The 20,972-nt window shown below is 39.2% G+C and overlaps 1 protein-coding gene across 1 annotated transcript in view; it reads right to left on the bottom strand.

The window, feature by feature from the left end:
- The window catches only part of ryr2a (ryanodine receptor 2a (cardiac)), a 158,803-nt gene that overhangs the window by 63,722 nt on the left and 74,109 nt on the right, over positions 1-20,972 (bottom strand). Inside the window, exons 46-66 of the mRNA XM_088438734.1 lie at positions 20,493-20,625; positions 18,688-18,791; positions 15,567-15,702; positions 15,257-15,443; positions 14,778-14,886; positions 14,564-14,684; positions 14,300-14,469; positions 12,240-12,460; positions 11,138-11,228; positions 9,029-9,169; positions 7,555-7,718; positions 6,600-6,678; positions 5,849-5,938; positions 4,906-5,043; positions 4,393-4,470; positions 4,188-4,263; positions 3,258-3,381; positions 2,433-2,548; positions 2,171-2,235; positions 1,925-2,046; positions 1,664-1,713 (exon numbers count right to left, since the gene is read on the bottom strand). Coding sequence (XP_088294860.1) covers positions 1,664-1,713; positions 1,925-2,046; positions 2,171-2,235; positions 2,433-2,548; positions 3,258-3,381; positions 4,188-4,263; positions 4,393-4,470; positions 4,906-5,043; positions 5,849-5,938; positions 6,600-6,678; positions 7,555-7,718; positions 9,029-9,169; positions 11,138-11,228; positions 12,240-12,460; positions 14,300-14,469; positions 14,564-14,684; positions 14,778-14,886; positions 15,257-15,443; positions 15,567-15,702; positions 18,688-18,791; positions 20,493-20,625 — 2,515 coding nt within the window. The remainder of the gene's footprint in view (positions 1-1,663; positions 1,714-1,924; positions 2,047-2,170; positions 2,236-2,432; positions 2,549-3,257; positions 3,382-4,187; positions 4,264-4,392; positions 4,471-4,905; positions 5,044-5,848; positions 5,939-6,599; positions 6,679-7,554; positions 7,719-9,028; positions 9,170-11,137; positions 11,229-12,239; positions 12,461-14,299; positions 14,470-14,563; positions 14,685-14,777; positions 14,887-15,256; positions 15,444-15,566; positions 15,703-18,687; positions 18,792-20,492; positions 20,626-20,972) is intronic.

Raw genomic sequence — 20,972 nt, 5'->3', positions numbered from 1 at the left:
TAGGTCACAGAGTTTGAGAGGATAGCCACTGACCCTAAAACAGAAATGTAAGATGTTGGGAAAGTAAGAACCTTCCAAAATAAACACACAACCAAGACCCAACAGAACATAACAGGGACTTGTTCTGCTCAATGTGGTAGAAGGTCTGCCCAATCATAAAATGGTTCCTACTCTTATACTGTCTAGGCCAGGGGTCACCAACGTAGAGCCTACAGGCACTGGGTGGCCCCCAAAGATCACATGAGTAGCCAACAGGCCTCTTCTGCAAATAGCTTACAACATAGATAGAACGGTGTGATTTTCTGGGAATGTTGCAAACAATTATGCACGGTCTTTACATAAACTGGTAGCCCTTAGTATTACTCAGTACCAAAGAAGTAGCTCTCGGTTTCATAAAGGATGATGACCCCTGATTTAAAGGTATTGGATCTTATGGTTAGAAATTGAAAAGTAGTGTATGAAAAAAAATTCTATTAAGAACTTCAAAAAGTACACAAAAACAAATTCAAATCAAAAAAATCTAGGATGTGATGAAAAAAAGCTGTCTTTATCTGTGGTGTGTGCATGGAATTTTGAGATATTTACTCGATATGGTAGAGATATAGGGTTAAAGACATGTCAAGCACTACTGGGGCAGTATGGTTCAATGTTAGAGTATTTGTCTGACAAAGTCTTAGGTTGCTCCTGGTGTTTTATCATCTCTAGGTCAATGACGAGTCATTTTGAGGGCCTTGAGGGTGGAGAGGAGCTACCATAATTTCCCAAATATAACCCCCCCCAAAATAAATAAATAAATAAATAAATAAATAAATACGGCCAAAAGTATGGGTGGGTCTTACAAATGGTAACTTAAAGATTTTTTTTCCCCCATTTTTTTCCTGACACACCTAATTCAAATGACCGGGGGATCAGCAAGCTCAGCAGAAGTCCGATGATGATCCTGATCATTTAACTCAGGTGTGTCAGGAAAAGAATCCTGCAAAACATGCAGGACAGCGACCCTCGAGGACCGAGTTTTGACACCTCTGGCTTATAGGCTTCACTTTAAATCAACTTTTGGGCACGGCTAATATAGCCGCAGCTTTTCATGAGACTACAAAGGATGGAAAGTGATAACTGTAGAGTTACTGTAAAAGGTTTAATAATTTAAGGTTGTGAACTGCAGTAGTTCGACGTCCGAGGAGTGCATTTATATCATCTGTAGCTACCATGCAGGAAACCCCCACAGCATGCCTCTCCGCAATATCGCTTTATTAAGCAAGGCGCAAAGTAGTGAGGGATCACTGTACTGCATTAAGCTCCTTGAACTAATGTAAGTGAAAATTTGTTCAGCAAACATGCAAGCCATGTATATCACACTCTTCGCCAAATCTGACTTTGCAATGAAGGGCTTGGCCTGTAAGTCCCTGAAAAGCCTGAGTCAACGTGACAATAAAGGTTGCTCTATTATGACCAGATGAAAATGTAACTCATTTGATGAGAGTCAAGTCCTGAAGATATCTCCGAATTTATCATTATAGTGTTATCGCCACCTACTGGCTTAAAAAAAAAAACACTTTTTTTTTCTTTGATGTTTTTGTCCAAGTTGGTTATCCTTAAGTACTCCACATTTTCTTTGAAGACTGTTGCCATTCACCATTTTTTAGCCATACACCATTCTTACCAAATAAGGATATCCTCTTTCTGGTAAGTTCTCCCAGTTTGCAGAAGATACTAGGAAAAAAATACATTAAGGAGGAAAAGACAAAAGAAAAATAAATTGTCAGTCACTTGAACGTAAAAAATACCAAGCAGAATCATAAAACAAACAACCAATTGCTCTTCCCAACATCATGCAAATATCTAGTTAACATTTTAAACACCAGTATAAGAGGTTAGCAAATCCTGTAACTAGCATCTTCCTAGTATTGTTTGTCACAATCACCTTGTAACCATCTCTTTCTCCTTGTTTGAGGCATGTCCACCACTGCTTATTGGATGGATGGATGTGGATAAGAAGTACAGCCGATGGTTTTTAAAATATTGATCCACCAATGGCAAAACAACCTGTTGGTGGAATTGACATTGACATGTCAGAAAAGCAGAAACAAATCCTAGGATTATCAATCATAACTGGTTAACATTTTTTTGTATTTTGTTGTTGTTGAATGCAATGTTTTTGAGTTCTGACCTTTCCAAAGAACTTCATTTGCTGTTCTTGAAGATTCATTACACCCCTTCGTTTTGTTCCTGTGTCTAAAGAGAGTCATTTGTCTGTACATTTGTCTCCCATTGGCCCATCTTTTTCACCAACCACTTTGTCTGTGAATTTGACTACAGGTCTACTTGTAGTAAAAAATAAATACATAAATAAAAACTTTTTACAAGAAGACTTGGATATTGCTTTTATCAGGTACTGTAGCTGTTATGGAAGTCAGATTTAAAGATCTCACCAAACTTCATCATGTGCTCGTGGGCTTGGTCTACATAGTTGATGAGCTGCTGAAGGAAGGTGTAGGCAAATCGTTTCTCTATGGCCGGTGAGTCCGACTCCTGTGACTTCATGCCTCTGAAAACCAGACGTGGGCAGTCCATCAGCTCTGAATGGCTGTCTGTCAGTATGTTGCAGACAAATGCCCGTTTTGCTGACGGTCCAATGAATGACAGGAGTGCTTAAAAAAAACGACGGATTAAGAATGTCGGAAGATATTTTCTATCCGCCGTCTTAATCGTCCGGATAGACATACCATCTGACGTCCATCACTCTGACACACCCCTTTTGCTGACAGAAATACAAGCCAACTGGCTTGCATGTTTGTCTGCAGTGTTGCTGGCTTTAGGCTATAAACTGGAATTTCTTCAAAGTCAATGTGACAATAGCCAGAGCGGGGGTGTGGGGGGTATGACGGAATAGAGCAAAGTGGCGGGGATGACAACAGAAGTTGGCAAAACACCAGCTGTTGTCCGATGTACCCGCAGACCGGCGATTGCAATTTTCAGCGTGGAAAAAATGGTGGACTGACAATGACTGAGGCGGGGCGGAGCACTGACGAATGTCAAAGCAGCAAAAAAAATGTTAGGCTGCCCACCTCTGCTGAAAACAATACACGCATTTTCAATACAAGTATTAATTATTTTGTGAGTTTCAGCAAAAGATTAAAGTTAGCAAATATTGTTTTATCTTCTGTCTATATCCACATGTTCAACTTTCAAATTGAGGCCCAAGACTCGCAGTTATAGTAGTGTCTTTCACAGACGAATATAAATATATTTTTTACCTTGATACAGTATACCCATTGATCTGCAGGAATTTGAAGATATCTTCTGTTTTTTGTCTGTCTTTGAATTTCTCTCTGGCAGTCAGTGTATCGAAGGGTACCAATAAAGGGTGATTACCTCCACCTGGCATACAGAAAGACCAAGATAAGCACTCCAGTGTATGTTGAAAGTTAATATGCTTCACACAACAACTAAATTATTTTTTGTTTAGGCTCAAGAAGCAAAACTACTGCACTACAATGGTTTTGACTCTTGATTCATGCCGTCATCGTTTTGTACTGTGATTAGCACGTCCGCCTCACAGTTCAAAGGTCCCGGTTCAAATCCACCTGGTTCCGGGCTTCCTGTGTGGAGTTTGCATGTTCTCCCTGAGCCTGCGTGGGTTCTCTCCGGGCACTCCCGCTTCCTCCCACACTCCAAAAACATGCATGGCCGTTGAATTGGATATTCTAAATTTTCCTTAGGTGTGATTGGGTGCGTGAATGGTTGTTCGTCTCTGGGTGCCCTGCGATTGGCTGGCAACTGGTTCAGGGTATCTCCCACCTACTCCCCGAAGCTAGCTGAGATAGGCGCGAGCAAGCCTGCAAACCCTGTGGGGATAAGCGGCTCAAGAAAATGGATGGATGGATGGATCACTAAGCAAAATCTGCATTAAATCACAGGCACTAGATGGCAGGTGTGTGAACTCAGTCTCATTTAACTGGTTAATTCAGAACTCCGTAGAAAAGGCAATGTTATAATTCGTTTCGAATTTACTTAACTTCCCTAAAATGTTGACCGTGATCTTGGTCTAATTTGTTTTTACATTATGCAATCCTGGTCTTTGAATGTAGAATTTGTATATCTACTGTAAATGATACTGAAAAGTAGTCATGTGCAAAAACTGTATTTTCCACACCACAAAAACCCACTGTATTTCCATACCACACCTTTGGCTTCAAGCTCTATTTTCTTCTTTCTGGCCCAGATATTATGATAATTCTCTGCCAGCAGGTCTGCCATTAACTGCAAAAGACAGCGTAAGTCTCATAACAAAGTTATCAGTATTCTTTTTGTGCAGTGTCATGGTTTGAATAAAATTTGAATAAAATGTGAATTAACGCCATTATGTCTGGATTATATGTATTTCAATACCTGTGTGTCTCTGGACAGTGTAACATTGCTCATATCAATGGGTCTGGGATTGAAACACTGAGCTCCTTCGAAGGACAGCTGAAAAAAAATGAGTATGGTGGTAATAATGACTTTTTTTTCAATGTATGTTTCAATATTCTTGAAGCTAGTTTAGAGAATCAGTCAGACAAAGAAAATTTAATTTCACAAAGCAGCAGACAGGCTCGGCTAATGTAAGCATTTTTTTTAATACCAAGCAGGTTGTTAATGCCAATTGTTAATGCAAAGCTGGTGAAAACTCATTAAGGAGGTGGCTAAGACAAATCTGTGCTACCAATGTGGGCATCCATTACACCAAATTATCATTTGTTGTTTAAATCTGGGGTCAAAAACGAATAACCATACAAGCAGTAGGTAAATGTAAAACTATGCAAGGTGCAAGACAAGAACACTTGATTTCAAGACTGTGTGGTGGGCCGAGATACTGTATGTACTCGCACAGCTTAAGCAGCTGTATGTCAGGAAAATGTGCACCTGGCTGGCCAGTGATATCCTCCTCGATTTGTTATGAAGGGTGGCAGGGTCACTCTCTCGTATCCTGTTGATGGTCCATCCCCAAGAAAGCATGGTCTTGAGAGACTCTCGGATTGGCAAGCAGTACAACTCTTTATCCTAAAGTGAATACGGTTATCACATGAAAAACACATTGTGTTTTCTCTAATCATATGAATAAGCAGTAATTTTACCTTCAAAACATATTTTAATGTTATATTGATTGTTGCCAATTTGTTAACGTTTACAAATATACACTCTCACAACTATTTTAGGAGAGAGAGAAAGTTGTACAATATTTAGCATCTATAGATAGATAGATAGATAGATAGATAGATACTTTATTCATCCCCGTAGGGAAATTCACATTTCCAGCAGTATCCTCAAGTCGAGATATAAAATATGAGAAATAAAATACACAAGATACACATAAGTCCAGTACAGAAGTATACTTAAGGTGCTTGTTAACAGTGTAAACAGAATAGTGTGAATCGTTGGAGTCTAGTGCAAGTATAATTAAGGTGCTTGTATAAAGTAGACTCTCCCTCGAACATTAAATAACCTGGTGAAAGTTATTCAGCCATATTGTATATTAATGAGCTTGGTGGCTGTTAACGTTAACATTAAATGGTATTCTACAATGGCTAAGTAATTTAAGTATTGTAGCCATATTTGTAAAATATGTCATTACTATTAAACATAAAACTGAAATCTATATTTTGGCAGGTAAAGCTTCCTATTTTATTTTGCTGCATTTACATCACATGTAAATACAGAACATGTACATGTACATGATTTTGTTGTTGTACACTTGTGCAATTGTCTTTGCACACTCTGGAATGTCACTCCAATTTTAAACTTTGGCCATGAGTTAAAAAAAAAACAAATTGTAGGCACTGTATATGTGTACTGTATACTGTATTACCTTATCTGAGAGCGCTTCAAATGGCTGTAATAAATTGTGGATCCTGGATATTTCACATGCGTTCTCCCCATATGACCACCCATTGGAAAACTGGATGAAAAAAAAAAACAAAATAGAAAAACGATGCATCTTAATACATCAAAAGATTTAATAAGCGCTTTAAAAATTTGATGGTTATGGCTGTCTGTCTCTAGGGTTAGGTTTCCATCCATCCATCCATGCAGGACAGCAAAGCTGTCTCAGTTTCAGTTCTCAGTTTTTCTTTTTACTGCACAAACTGTTCCATCCTTCAAGAGTGACAACACAGCAGTGTGCTGAGATGATGTTCAATTCGCCAATTTAGGAAACTAAAATATGACTTTGTGACGCTGACATTTTATTGCACAACACCTGTTGCCAGCGTTTAGTGAAAACTCTATCATGAATTATCCCTAGTACCCCAGAGATAAGTTGGATTACTTTTCAGAGGCAGTTTAATAATAAAAATGATGGCACCAACCGATTCTGACATTCTGTCATGGTTTGATGTTGTTACTGCTCACTTTTGGACAAACCAAGCTTTATGAAATGTGTCTTTTGTAGATATGAAGTCGGTTTGTCTGATTGCAAATAAAACTATAGGGATATATATATATATATATATATATATATATATATATATATATATATATATATATATATATATATATATATATATATATATATATATATATATATATATATATATGCATGTGTGTGTGAGTGTGTGTACCTTTTCAAAACACCACTTCTCATGGTTGTGTTCTGCATATCTGGCTATAAAAACGTCCAATTTTTCTGGTAAAGACACACTATAAAATACAACACAACAGGAAAAAAATAAGATGAAGGGTCATTTTGAATATAGTCCCTCTTCAAAGCAAATCAGTTCAATTACATCTAATCAGTGGCATACGGTCAGAGGTCTTAAGACCTGTATTTAAAACTTTGGATACATTTGTAAAATTGCGTATGAATTTATTTCAGACAGTTTTTCCTCCTCATTACATAGTGTGCGAGCTGGCTGTGCAAATTAGAATTTTTTTTAGGTTATCCTTATTATTTCATGTCCAATCAGATTTAGTTTCTGTATGACATACACCACAAGGTATAGTCAGACAACTCTTGTAGCTGACTGCCTGCTTGTTTTCAGAGTAAAGGATTTTTATGTCACTTGTACAAATGCGTTACTGCAATATGAATGATGGAGCTTGTCTATAAATTTATATGTATCTTTGGTGAGTGAGTTTTATATTGTAATAACATGATATTGGATTTAACAGTAGAAAAACTGTTATAGTGTTGTAGAGAAAACTGAAGTTAATCATTGTAATGGACTCACTGTTTATGTAGTTGTACTGTCACCTGATGAGTACACACAAAGTGGGTTCATTTCTCACTCGATGTTGTGAAAGTAAGGTGTTCACTGAAGGACAGCATTGCTGCTCACTGCCAGAGCTGATACATAACTAGAATCTGGTTTAGTATTAAAAATGGTGCATAAATACCCAAAAAGTTTTTTTGTTTGTTTGTTTTAAACTGCATAGTGAAAATTCTACATTTATTTTTTTTTAGATGGAGAAAGCTCCGTAGTGTTAGAAACATTGTGTATCTCACTTTCAAAACATTTGACAGTGAATGCCACATCTGACAGTCCTTGGAAACTATGAAAAATACAAAATGTATACTTGGATGTGTCTGCAGGCTGTGGAGTGAAGTTTCCTTCAGAGTCCATGGATGATCGTTTGTCCATCATGGCCATGTAATTCAATTCCATGTAATCTGGAGGAAGAGCTCCCCCGACTGCACTAAGGCATGACACTGCAAGCTTAAACAGCTCCTGGTCATACGGCTAGCAAATAAAGACACACATATTTCATTTTAAATGATCTTAGTGCAATTTTTTTCATTAACATCCTTTTGATAAAGTGTGATACAGTGGACCCCCACCATACGAAATTAATCTGTTCCGGAGTTGGGATCGTAAGGCGAAATCGTCGTATGGCGGGCAATTGAAACCTATGGTAATTAGCGAATGTGTGCAAAACCCCAGGTAAAAACATTATCATTTTATATACATATTAAAAACTATCAACGAAATAGTAAGTGCTACTTATATATAATATACATGTATATAATTAAATAAGATGACTTCAGCTACTGTAGTCAGCCATATTCCCTCGTGAGGGTAGCCTACCCTAGCCTTTTTTGGATTTCTTGATTATCTCCAGCTTCGTTTCCATAATCATCATAATCATCTTCTGACTTCTCCCTTTAACATCCCTAGCAATCTTGGGACCCATGGCGAACCAATTAAAGACTGATTTAAGCACTATAATGCACAATGAGTATAATATTGTAATCACTCACACGAGATCAAGTCTTTAGAATCTCGGCATCTTAGTGACACCGTGATGCCGACCAATAGCAGACCAGCCTCTTAGGGACGTCGTGACGCCGACCAATAGCAGACCAGCATTTGAGTGATGTATACAGTGACACATGTATTGACGCATGAGCGTGGTGTGACTCGCAGTAATACGCACACATACTGACCGCCAAGTTTGAATTTTATCATTGTTGTCTATGCCGTAAAACAGAAAAAATGCCGTAAAGAGGGGACGAAAAACGTAGTATTCCACTTCATAATGAGAAAAAAACGTTAGCCTGGGACGCCACAACCCGGGGGTCCACTGTAGTTCAAAGTGGACACTCTTCAAAAAAATCTTTCAGTAAACTGATCAAACTTAGGATAAAGTAATTAGAGATGGGACAAGATTGTGCGTGACAAATTAAGATACAACTATTTCACATGGAGGCCAATGGATTTCACAGGAGAATGCATTGCTTTTTACTCTAATAGTAAAACATTATGATTGAGCCTTCCAAATAAACAAGACCATACTGAATAATGTATGGATACAAACAATTGTAATTTGACAGGAAGGCTTTTATTTTAAAGTTGTTCCCGGAGAGGATGTCGAGACAATGCCTGAGTTTTTACTGCACATTCTGTTGCTGATGGAGAGTTACGAGTTGCGACTCAAAGCAAACAGCACAACCTTGTCCACAACAATTCCACAGGGCTAAAAAACAGCTTAATTTGGCATGCATTAGGAATTGAGCACTGCCGTGAGTACATGAGCCTACATTTATTTTTACCTTTTGAGAGAGAGCATCAAATATTCCCCAAAATAATTTACTGGAAAGGTGAAGTTCTTCATCAGACGAGGAACCAAAACAGCCCCATCCTCCAGGCAGGCAGTAGTACTTCCAACAACGCTCAAAGTGATTGGTCAAAAGCTGCAGGAAAAGTAAAAAACAGTATTCATCCTTCATAGTGCAACTTTTTCAGACACAGAGGGCACCTTAAACTATTGCAAATACAAAGTTTAGGTCAAGTATAATATATATTTTTTTATCTTCAGTTGATGACCCAACAAAATGTATCGCTGTCGATCATTTCTGTGAGAACAAACCTATTCCAGTCAGGATGGTGTGCTGCTTGCCCAAGAACAAACATTGTGACTTAATGACCTTCTCAGTTTGTCAAGAGGACCTCCAGATCAGGCAAAAAACACAATTGAGCATAAAGCAACAATTTAAAGTGAGATGAAGGAAAACCAAACTGTCATAAACTGATGATAGAACCACTGCATAATGAAATCAATATTTGTTCCAAGTAGCTTAATATGCATGTGTGCATGCATACGAGTGCATGCACTGACACCGTAATGATGAAACTATGATGAGAAAATGTATTTTTGTCATGTATAGGCCACCCTGCACAATCATCCGCAGGTGGTAACATCGGGTCTCTATGTGTAGTGAATGAATAAACGACTGAAATAATGTAGTAGCACAAATATGCTCCACCGTCTAGGATGACCACTGGGATGTCGCTGTCTTTAGAATCAAGTCGATTCAAATTTTGTTTATAAAGTACGTTTAAAAAGGATAAACCAACCAAAGTGCCGTATAATGATCAGACAGATAGCACTGCAGAGACATCAGCTATCAAGGCGTATTAGAAGCATATGAGAAGAAATAAGTTTTCAAGAGGGGATTAAAATCAACAAGGGTCTGGACGGATCTAATAGACAGCAGCAGACTATTCCAGAGCCTTGGAGCGGCTCCTGCAAAAGCTCGGTCTTTAACCTAGTCTTGGGCGGAGCCAGTGGCAGCTGCTCAGCAGTCCAAAAAGCTCCAACAGGGGTATGATGATGGAGGAATTGTGTTCCACCACAGCATAATTCACCCGGAAGCACTGTGTAAAACTGTGTTACAGCTTGACTACAAAACGTATTAATTTTATTCGAACAAGGGGATTTCACGATCACCAGTTTAATTATTTTCTTGAAGAAAATCACGCTGATCACACAGTTAGTGTAGCATTCTAAAGTCCACTGGTTACATTTAAGAAAAATATGTTCACATGTCTGGGAGCTCAAACAGGAGATTTTGTCATTTTTGGAGCTCCTCCAAAATACTGACTGAATTTTCCAGAGCTGAATGAAATAGGTTGGCTTTGTGATTCAGCGTTTACTGTGGACATACTGACACACATGAACGATCTGAATGTGAAGCTACAAGGGGAAAAACAGCCTTCTAAACTGAGCTTGTTTGATTTTTGAAGCAAAGACAAATCATTTGCTCACTTCCCCCCAATGGCTATGTTAAAAGAGACCTCACAACATGTGAAAAACCTAAGAAATCACTGGATGACCTGCATGAGGAATTCTGGTCGGTTTGGTAATTTTGGAAAAATGGAAAGGGCATTTCAGCTGGTATGGAGTTGCAGTTTGAACTGATTGATCTCCAATGTGACATTAGTTAAAGGACACAATCAACTTCCTGCAACTGGATGAGTTTTATGCTTCATTAAGAGCAGCCAAATTTCCAAACATCCAGAGGATGGCACAGAGGATGCTGATGATGTTTGCTTCTTCATATGTATGTGAACAGACTTTTAGTATGATGAACACCAACAAAGCACCCCACAGATTTGGAGGCTAAAATGGGTGATCAACATTAAAGAGTATGTTAATGCTTTAATGCTTTTGCGCTGTTTAAGTTTGATATGTACTGTTAACAAATGAAGTTTTTACTATGTATTGTATCTTGTTGTTGAATGTATGCATGTCTGAGATTTCTAAACTTGAACTTCAGATGTAAAAGAGAAAAAAAAAATGTAAGTTTGTGTACATTTAAAAATTATATTTTTTGAGTAGCTTCAACGCATGCAAAAATGTCAGTTGCTGTGTTACGCACCTTTAAAGGCATCTTGGTGTGTTCATTAAGCAAGGGAATATCAAACACGAGCGTGCCCAACAGATGCTGCATCATTGAAGGCCTCAGTTTACTGCAGAGAAAAAAATGAGAAAGTGTGATGGATAGATTGAACACTGTTTCAGACTTTTACATAACCGTTTCAAAACATGAACACTGGAAATATTTCGATTTCTGCATTAATAGTGCGGTGAGTAGCTTGAATTTAATGTTTTATTGATGGTGGTTGGTAAGAAGAAGATTCACTTCTCTTTTTCACATTGCCTGTGTGTTACCATTTAAATTGGATGTGTTACCATTTAAATTGGGATATTCTATTTGGGGTGGATCAGTGGAGCAGTGGTTAGCACGTCCGCCTCACAGTTCAGGGATGTGAGTTCAAACAAATCCACCTCATGCCGGCCTCCTTGTATGGAGTTTGGATGGTCTCCCCAAGCCCGTATGGGTTCTCTCCGGGCACTCCGGCTTCCTCCCACTGTGCATGCTTCATTTACAATGGGTGAGTCCATACAGTGTTTAACTTTTAAGTGATTCAATAAAATTGTGACTTAAACAGTAATATATATTTGTACACGTAACGTGCCCATCAAAAGGAGGAAAGGCATCAAGACATCTTGCTGTCTTGATGGCAATAGCACACGTAGAAGTGGAACCAGTCACTTTTGGGTTCATTCAATCAATCAGAAAAGGAGAAGACGCCATTGTCTGTGAGAAGTGCCTTTTTTTTTTGTTTTTTTTAAACCCAGATGTAGATGGCATTGTTTTACATGTTTGGTGCTTTCTGAACTGTGGAATTGATGAGGACATATGGCGGCACAGCGGATCTTTCAAGTCTTGTGTAAAGTTGGCAGAATGCGGTGCGACGGCGCAGCCCAGTGCATACGTAGGTTGTACAACCGTTCTCATTCAATTACAAGCATATAGGTCCTGTCAATGACTGTCTTAGCGAAAGAGGGTAAACTGTAATATCTGCAGCTGATGTGTGAAAAGAGCTTGTTGCAGGTTAATATTACAACATTTAAAAAAAGTGTTGCAAAACTGTTAGTTTTAAATATCATTTTAGTACTGAAAAATGTATTCTTACCCACATACTGCTAGAAGACAGTCTTCAATGGACTCCCGCTGGGCTTTGGTCAGGCAGTAGCCTTTCGACAAACGGTAAACCGTGTGAAGGAAGGAATCAATCAAAGACGCAAATGACTCAGTTCCAGCAAATAGTGGTGCACATTTGGTCAGTAGTGGTAGTACTGCTGCGCAAAGATATCTGTTGAGGGCAAGGGCCATATCTGTGGCACTCAGGGCTGCCTAATACAAAGAAAACCACCAAAGAAAAGGGGGAGAATGTATTAACACAATAGAGGCATATAAATGAGAAGAAACAACTGAAAATTACATCCAATTATAGTTTACTAAACAAATAGATAAATGAAGTAAAATGTAAAATAGACTGTGATTCATATTAAGTGTTTTCTGTTTTTGTTCATTTTCCAAAATAGTGCAATTTACTGTGAATAATGTGTGTGTCCCCTTTAAAAAACAATAAGCGCCAAAAAGGCTAACCACAAACAAGCCTGAAATACTTCATCACTACCTTGCTGACATGATATCACTGTTGAGACATGGATGCCTACCTGTAAGCACATTCACCCAATTGTTTATGTTAATTTCCTTCAACACACCTGATTCAAATGATTAGCTCATTAGCTCATAGAGCAGATTAGATCATTTAAATCGGTAGTAGAGGAGGATTACATCCAAAACAGGCTGGGTTGGGGCTCTTGAGGAACAGATTTGGGGAGAACCTGATATTGGCTATTTGAAGTAGAGCATCATTAAGGCATTGAATATGTTATTTTCAAAACAAAAATGCATGTTTTTCTGAGCCTACTGCAAATGTGACTGCCCCCCATCTCCCATCAGCCTTGCGGCATCTGGGTCACAAGACCGTCTGGAGTCCCTGAGCGCAGGACGCCCTCAGGTTGCCCCCCTTGACTGCTGTTTGATTGGGCCTCATTCCCACCTCCCGACTACGAAAAAAAAAGAAACTCAGGTAAGAAAATTGAAACGTTTGCTGTACGCCAACTGTACAGCCATTTCTGTCATCCCACTCTCTTGTTGGTATTTCCTGCCCTTATGGTAGTCATTTAGCTTCACGGTGTGCGGAATCTTAACACGGGATGGTGTTGGTGTTGTGGTTTACTGTTCTTGTCTGCTCTGGGCTTTTATTGGGTTTTGATTAATCTCTTCAAGTTCTAGGTTGTTTGGGTTTTGTTCATGTTAGTTTCTGTTTCCCTTTTATCAGTGTCTTGTTAGTGTAATTGTGTCCTGCTCTTGTTAACCTGCTTTGTCAATCAGGTTCCCGCTCCAATTGTGTATTGCCCTGGTGTTCCTTGTTGTAGCATCAGTTCTGAGTGTATGTAGCTTCCTGTTTACTTTCAGTTCTTGTCGGGTCATTTTTGATTATGTTGACATTGTTGTTGCTGCTGTCACCATCAGTCCCTTGTTGTTCTTGTTTCAACCTCTACTTTTCCTGGTCATCTTTATCTTAAATAATTATTTTTGAGCAGACCTAACCTGTCTGCCTCCCTACATTTTGGGTGTGTACCTTCATGAATGTTTGGATAACAAGGCTGTTTTTCTAAGAGTGGGTCAACCTGTGTTTTGGATCGGCTGTGAAGAAACATTATCTGCTTGTGAAGAGTTTCACTCTAAGATGTCTCCTTGTGCTGGAAAATGCCTTCTGGTCTCAAGGATGATATCCTTGAAGAATTTTCATTCATCAAGATTCTCTACCTTTCACCGAACACCACCCCCTCCTCCAGCCCATGGACCAGCAAGTGGTTTGAAACTTGAAGCTGTATCAAGTTTTCTGCCATTTACTTAATACTGTTTTCTGGCAAGTAGTTCAGAATGTATTGTTTTCTGGCATTTCTTTCCTTGCCTTCTGCTAATGGTTTTGGATTTAGACCCATCTGAAAGTTAAGGTTCCACATTTCTGTAGTCTTTTTTTTTTTTTTTTTTTTTGCTTGGCATGAATTATATAATTTACTGAAGAAACTGGAATCTAAATCTGGAAAAAAAGTCACTATACTGAAGCCATCACAGAACAAATGAATATCTGCATGCAAAACAACCCATACTTACAGTGTCCAATGAAGCTGCAACTCTGAGGTCTGGTAGGAAGCCAACTTCTAGGAGATGAAGGAAGAAATTCTGGTCCTGTACACCGTAGACCCGGTCCAAAAAAAGCACCATGGCTGCTTTATGATCTGGACAGAAGCCAGCTGACATGTCTGGCTCCAACACCACCCCATCTAGATATGACAATATATCGGTAATATGTTTGTCCAATTTTCACTCTTATCCAAGAGATGATACTAATACTATTGATACAGTAAGCATACTTACCTTTTCCCAGACATGGCATAGAGAATGGAATGCAGATGACACCCACAAGGTCTTCAATGGGAACGAGAGACCTTAGAATGGCTCTTATGCGAATTGCTTCACCTTTACCAGCATGTATCAACTGATGCAAAGGAATTACAGTTATTATATCTCTGTGAGTGCCTATGCATTTGTTTGTGACTTGTTTGTGCAAACCCATTTTAGTAAGACTCACATGCATCTCTGGACCACAACGTCCCAACAAGTCAATGAGAGCTGCATAGAAGGTCATGATAGCATTTCCCAAGTGAACAGTATCATCCTCTTCCTGTAGCCCATCATTACTATAAATGTATAGAAAGACAAATACAGACACACACACACAAACACACATGCACATGCACACACAAATATTATGTTTGAACGTATTCTTTATTTGTTTGTATTTTTTTTCAGTGACAGACTATTAGTGGATGCACACCTAAACTTGACATACAAAAATAGAAGATAGTAAAAATAGTATGTATAGTAAAAATCTATGAGGATTATTATTATTAATATTATTATTAATATTTTTCAGAAGCAATTCATTCATAACTCAATTCTAGCAAAGTCCAGCTTTTTGTATAAAGACTGCCAACTACCAAGCAAAATTCTCAGAATATAGTAAATGCAATAGAAATTGTATATGTGCATTGTGTTTTCCACTCTTACAGAATGTTGTTGCTTTCTGATGCAGAGGATGGACCATCTCTTAAGGGATCATGGGAAAGTTTAATTGCTTCTTTCATTGCAGCCAACAACCCATCACCGCCTTCTCCGCGAAGTGCTGGTCCCAAACATTCTGGTCGACGGATAAGAAGCCTTACCACAACATTAGCATTCTCTTCCACACTTTCACCTATCACAGAAGAGAAACACTCAAGCTCAATGTCAAGCACTGCTTTGACAAAGCAACACTTGATAGATTACATAGCTAGAGAAGAGAGAATGTTGCATAAGTATTCAATGCTTAAACGTATACCATTGCAAAAAACTGCAAAACGCAAAAAGTCAAGGTAACGTTCTCCTTCTACAGGGTTCCAGCCAATGTCAGGATATCCTTTACACACCAGCATCATGCAGCTCTGCAGGCCACAGCCAGCCAGATACAGAACCACCTGAGGAATAAATATCAATTGTATTTAAACTGTTCAACAAAAACACAAACAAAAATGTAACCCTAAAGATTTAAAGGTCCCGTGCCACCAACATCCATCCAAAAGCTCATATAGCTAAAGTACGTGATAGGACAACTATTCATTTATTTGGGCAGCTAATTTCTTAAAGCCATGGCTCACTTTTGACATTTATATCTACATACACTTTCTGCCACTTATTACAACAGCTGAAATAACATAAAACACAAAGCAGTTTCGCAGATTTTTTAGGGCAAAAAAAAGTTATACTGTATTGCGGTGACGTGCTGTGACTGTTTCTTGCATGCCAGATAGGCGAGGTAACTATAAATGCACTTACCATGGGGCTTCTTCAGATGTGGAACTACTGCAGTACACATATTTACAAGTTTTAAAAGATTAAACCTCATACACTGTACAGTAAGTGAACAGTTCCCCCTTTCCTTTGAAGTCTCGCACAGCTGCGGTCATACTAGCAGCGGCCTGGACGTTGAATTGAAGTCAGATCTGTACATGATCAAACATGATAGTTTACACTTGAAATACCATTTTATTATAAAAGAAATCTAGGGAAGTGATGGCATATACATACATATATATATATATATATATATATATATATATATATATATATATATATATATATATATATATATATATATATATATATATATATATATATATATATATATATATATATATATATGATTTATTATTATTATTATTTTATTTTTTTAAGTTTGAAATGTGGAAGCGCTACTTAGCGGGTTTTACTTTTCGCAGGGGGATTCTGGTCCCCATTAACCATCAAAAACAAGGGATCACTGTACATTTAAGTGAATGGGACCATCCCTTGTTTTTTTTATTTTAACCATATCTTCTTACTGTGGCAATCTGCTTTTTCCTTGGTTTCTGAATCTTTCTAGTCTATTAGTTATGATGAAGTACAATTTCCTATAGGTGTTCCTATATGTGATCCCAAAACCATATTTAGCCCCAGCATTCAGGGCGGCATTCAGAACGCCCATTGTGTAGATGGGACTCGACATAGGGATAAATAATGAATAGGGGAACAAACCAGTTATTTGTTAAATCATGTGAACTTTCTCTCTTCTTTAATTTCATGACCCCCTTTTTTTTTAGGTGAGAGAATTTTACTACAAGTTAATAAAAATTCAATTTTTAACCGGTAGTTGCACATTATGTACTTTTATTACAGGAGCTTTATTTCTGAGAACCCCAAGAAAATGGAGCAGTAAGACCAACAAAGAAAAGAACAAAAACTCTCCAGGACCACCAACACAGTGGTGGTGGTGACAAAAAAATGCAGCAACGACCTATTAACCCTAACCCTAAGAGTGCTCAGGAAAATCCACATTGAGGAGCAGGTGCTGGTGACCTTCCAAACGAGAGTGGTTTAGTAGGTCACCAGCATCCTAGAATATTGCATCATGGTGTGGTATGCAGGATGCACTGCAGCCAACAGAAATGTGCTGCAGAGGGTGATCAACATCAGCCAGAAAATCACCCGATGCTCCTTTGCTCGCCCAGGACGACATTCCCAACTCTCACTTTTTGAGCAGAGCATGGAAGATCGTCAGAGACTCATTGCAATCTGCTCATCACACATTCGAACTGTTGTATTTTGGTCAGCAATACAGGGCACAAAGAAGCCAAATAGTCTCAGAGACATAGCTATTGACACTCTGAATAACAACAAAACAACGCAGTGAAAATAACAAAAATTGCTTGACTGTGAAACTATGTTTTCTATTCAATTACCGATAAATGTATTCTTTAACTATATATTATTCTATTTTGTTCATAATATGTTCCATTCATTGTAAATATACTGCATCTGTGTATACTATAGGCAAAATATTAGCTGGATTAGCATTTGACTTGACTCCCTCTTAGTTCCATTTACACTCGTTAGCTCACTGTTAGCCAAGTTTGGCTTTGGGTCAGGGATCCACACCAGTTCTACCACTAGTCACTGGCCAAGATAGCCAGAGGCAAACTCACAGAAGGGAGACCAGAGGCTCCACTAGCTCGGGAGATCTACGGGAAGTTCTCCATGCACTTCAATGTTGCCACTGCACCCTGTACGTTCCCAATGACAACATCGGGCAAAGAGCAGGCGGTGGAGCTGACTGAGATAAATGGGGATCTGCATGCAACCGCACTGCCGATTTGACAAGACTGCACAAAAATATGATCTTCCTTCATTTGTGCTTTTTCACGCGCTAAAAAGGAATTTAAATTAAGCACCGACATTTTAACATCTGAAGAATTTCGGAAGAAGTGTAGCGAAAGTACTGAATCCACTAGATTCATGATTCTCTTTGCCCAAACTAAAAAGCTGTCAATAGGCCCTCTAGGTGGGCTTAATGAACTGGTACAGTAGCGAAGTGACAGAAAGTTCAACAAGTGGCAGAAAAGTTTAAAACTATTAAGACTTCCTCCCCATAGGCATACATTTATGGCCATGGTATTGTATAGATTTGCCTGCAGACTGACAGACAAATAAACAAATTTGGATTTTTTTTTTTTTCTTGAAATCACAATTGGCTCTTGATTACGTGGGCTCCAGGCAAACCTGATGGTAAAGGCTACCAAGGGTAGTAACTACCAAGAAGAAAAAAATGTTTTCCATTTATTGAGCAGGTCAGGAGGGATCCAGTCAGATCAAAGCTTATTTACACATTTAGTATAACCCCTGGGCACTTCAAAACCAATTTATCTTGTAAAGCCCAATAAAACGATATCAAAGCTAGAAAAAAACATTTAAGTAAAATATTTGTGGCATGGGACCCTTAAGTATGTGAAACATAGTATGCAAAGAGTTTTAAAACCGCAACATACACATACTATATGTGCAGTACCTAAGTGAGGTCTACATTTCTTTGGAAAATCTACACGTGTAAACATACATACATTCCAAGTGATACATGTAATGAACTTCACCTTCTCCAGATCCGGCTCTCTCAAAGCAAGTGCCAACTCATTGTTATTCATAACTGATGCAGCAGCCACATCAAGAGGGGTAGCTCCTCGCATTGATGGCGATGCTGAGAAGGCAAACAAGTGCAAAAATCAATGACACAATCATTTCATGTATCAAAATAGAACTACCCAATGAAGCTACCCAGTTAAACCCGCAAGGATACAAAATGCGCCCAAAATTTCAGGAAAACAAAACAATGAAAATGTCATAAAATGGTTATGTTAATGCGACAAATCTGATTAGAAAAAGCATATGGCAAAAGGTTACAAACAAATGTGATATTTTTAGCTCACCCTTTTAATTTGCCTTTTGCTATGAAAACATTTAGAGGATGCATCATTGAAAAGGATTATCAATTGAAAGTATGAATTCTCCAAGTCCACAAAACACATGTAGACTGGGTGGACGAACTGGTCCACTGTTCCATAGCTGGAACAAAATCACACTGTTCTTCCTGAATCTGAGATTCGACTTCCTAACGGACCCTCCTCACCAGCACTCCTGAATAGACCTTGCCGGGGAGGCTGAGGAGTGTGATCCCTCTGTAGTTGGAACACACCCTCAGATCCCCCTTCTTAAAGAGGGGGACCACCACCCCATTCTGCCAATCCAGAGGTGCTGTCCTCGATGTCCATGCGATGTTGCAGAGGCGTCTCAGCCAGGACAGCCCTACAACATCCAGAGCCTTTAGAAACTCCAGGCGGATCTCATCCACCCCTGGGGCCTTGCCACCAAGGAGTTTTTTGACCACCTTGGTGACTTCAGCCCCAGAGATGGGAGAGCCCACCTCAGAGAGACAAGACTCCGCTTCCTCAGAGTAAGACGTGTCGTTGGAATTGAGGTTTGTCTGTATGACTTCTTTTTTTGAAAGAAGTTTCAACATGACCTCTTTTCATCTGTGAAGCCCTTTGAGCCTTCGGTGACTTAGGGCTACACTTGATTGAGGAGGTCTTCGAAGTATTCTACCCAGCGGTTCACAATGTCCCAAGTTGAGGTCAGCAGAGACCCATCTCCACTGTAAACAGTGTTAATGGTGCACTGCTTCCCCCTCCTGAGACGCCGGATGGTGGACCAGAATTTCCTCTAAGCCATCCGGAAGTCGTTTTCCATGGCCTCACCGAATTCTCACACACCCGAGTTTTTGCCTCGGTGACCGCCGAAGCTGCATTACGCTTGGCCAGTCAGTATCCATCAGCTGCTTCTGGAGTCCCACAGGCCAAAAAGGCCCGATAAAACACCTTCAGCTTGACAGAATCCCTCACCGCTGGTGTCCACAGCGGAATCAAGGATTGCCTCCACAACAGTCACCGACCACCTAACGGTCACAACTCCGATCAGCCGCTTGACAATGGAGGCGTGAAACATGGTCCACTCGGACTCAATGTCCCCCGCCCACACACACACACTGTGGGCCCCCGCGATTGGCTGATAACCAGTCCAGGGTGTCCATTGCCCACTGCCCGAAGACGGCTGGGTTAGGCACCTGCGACACTAATCAGAATAAGTGGCTATAGAAAAAGGATGGATTTGTTTAGTATATGTTCCCAATTTAGAATTTTTTTAATAATAGTTTTTTTTTCTCTCCCTCTCTCTTTTTTTTTTTTTAAATACGATTCCTTTTCGTCACAAGCACTTACTCCCAGTGCCTGCCTTGGGGGTTGATCAAATATCAGCATAAAAGTAAAGGCTGTACAGCTCTACTTAGATTGAAAAATGACATGCTTAGTCATCAACTTTTATATACTGTACAATGACAGTCACTCACCGAGGCCAACGCTGCTATTCTCCAGCAGATAGTTGAGATGGTCAAACATAGCTTTTTGGTTTTGGCGGCTGATTCGACAGAAGTAACAAAGAAAACGACAACAGTTGGCCACCATTTTAGGAAAGGTGATTTCCTGCAAAACAAAACAAACCTAAGGTAATGCAACAAGAGGAAACAAAACAATGCAACTGCTATCAACAAAATGCAAATGTAAAGGGGGCTCTTATTAAACATTTGACCATAATTCCCCAAATATAGGACAAGCCTGTGTATAAGGGTCAAATACAGTTTGGCGAGAATGTATAAACCAGGGGTCACCAACGTGGTGCCGCGGGCATTAGGTAGCCCCCAAAGATCACATGAGTAGCCTGCAGTCCTGTTCTGCAAATAGCTTACAAGTGATAGAACATTGGTCATTTTCTATTAATTTTACAAACAGTTATACATGCATTACATTTACATATTTACTACAGTTATTCC

Source organism: Hippichthys cyanospilos, chromosome 17 (assembly GCF_059441005.1).
Source record: "Hippichthys cyanospilos isolate Australia breed blue-spotted pipefish chromosome 17, RoL_Hcya_1.0, whole genome shotgun sequence".
In the NCBI taxonomy this organism is placed as follows: domain Eukaryota; kingdom Metazoa; phylum Chordata; class Actinopteri; order Syngnathiformes; family Syngnathidae; genus Hippichthys; species Hippichthys cyanospilos.
Note: the sequence above shows the minus strand (reverse complement) of the source record. Positions and strands in the feature narration are given on the sequence as shown.